The following is a 1297-nucleotide window of genomic DNA, read 5'->3' on the forward strand; positions in this document are numbered from 1 at the left end:
TCAATTACTAGCGCCTTGGTAACCTTGTAACTTTCCCTGATCCAAGTGTGAGTCTTGTGCTTCCGGTAGTATAGGCCTCAACTACCTTTCACACCTACTCATACTCGTCCCAAGTATTGTCTCGCAGTTCTCCAAGTCACCATATAAGAATTTAGCATAGTCATTTAACACATCGAATAACATAACTAAGGTTTATATTACTTCTTGAAACGATTACATAGATGTTCAAGTTCACTCTACACTAGGCCTCTTATAATATGCTACAACACATGATACTATCTATATGACTACTTCATATCAAGATCTTGGATATATATAGATCTTTACTCTTGATCCCTTGCATTGTCACCTACTTCATCAAGGATCATCTGAAATGCTCTTGCATTTGGCTTCGGCGACGCACTTTGCCTTGCAGCTTCGTTTTTCTTCAGGAAATCTTTTGACATATACCCCTTGTCTCTGCATCCATAGCATACCTTATCATTTAGCGTATAATCTCTAGAATAGTGACCGATCCTCCCACACTTGTAACAAGTCACTTCTCCGTCGCATCTTCCATAATGCATCTTCTTGCATTTTTCACACCACTTGGCTCGATACTTTAGGTCATCCATGTTAGACATTGAGAATCTTCCTTTCTTATCTGATATTGAGGATACCTCAAGCTTTCTCTTTTCTCCTGCCTTATCTTTCTCTAGACCCTTTTCTCTTATTTGGGTCTCTACATTTTTAGCTGTCCAGGTGGCGGTTTTCAAGGTGGTTGCTTGTTTAACCATTGGACTGAAGTCTGTTGATAATCCATTGGCAAACTTGTTGACCTTGGAGAGTTCATTTGGAACTAGGTAAGGAACAAGATTTATCTTCTCCGTAAAACTTGCAGCATACTCGCTAACACTCATCCTTCCATTCTTTAGGTTCTGAAACTCGTTGATCTCCAGAAGATCCTGCTCAGAGCAGTACTGCATTTTCAGTTGCACCAAAATGTCTTCCCAAGACATCTTACTAGCTTCTCCCTTGGGCATGGTATAAGCTAGTAGCTTCCACCAGATTAATACCCCAGTCTTCAACAGTGTAACCGCGAAAGCGGTCTTCTGTTTGTTGTTGTTGTCGGAACATTCAAACATCTTCTACATCTCGGAGATCCAATACATGACTTCCACCGGCGTTGGGCTTCCAGAAAGACTCAATGGTTTGGGAGCTATTAAATCCTTGTACTTACATCAACGTCCATCATTTTCTCCATTGTGTTGGTTTCTTATAACCACTCGTGGCTCAGCTTGACCGACAGTCTGACTAT

General features: G+C 40.9%; 1 protein-coding gene across 1 annotated transcript; it reads right to left on the bottom strand.

The window, feature by feature from the left end:
- Nucleotides 1-323: 323 nt before the first annotated feature.
- On the bottom strand, nt 324-776 carry LOC111891184 (uncharacterized). Its single transcript, XM_023887261.1, has one exon. It carries the CDS (start codon nt 774-776, stop codon nt 324-326), a length of 453 nt encoding a protein of 150 aa, XP_023743029.1.
- Nucleotides 777-1297: the final 521 nt, after the last annotated feature.

Source organism: Lactuca sativa, chromosome 1 (genome assembly GCF_002870075.4).
Source record: "Lactuca sativa cultivar Salinas chromosome 1, Lsat_Salinas_v11, whole genome shotgun sequence".
Lineage (NCBI taxonomy): Eukaryota > Viridiplantae > Streptophyta > Magnoliopsida > Asterales > Asteraceae > Lactuca > Lactuca sativa.

What these genes read in the sequence shown, in the direction of transcription:
- LOC111891184 (XM_023887261.1), bottom strand. Translation starts at nt 776, where the DNA reads ATGGTTAAACAAGCAACCACCTTGAAAACCGCCACCTGGACAGCTAAA.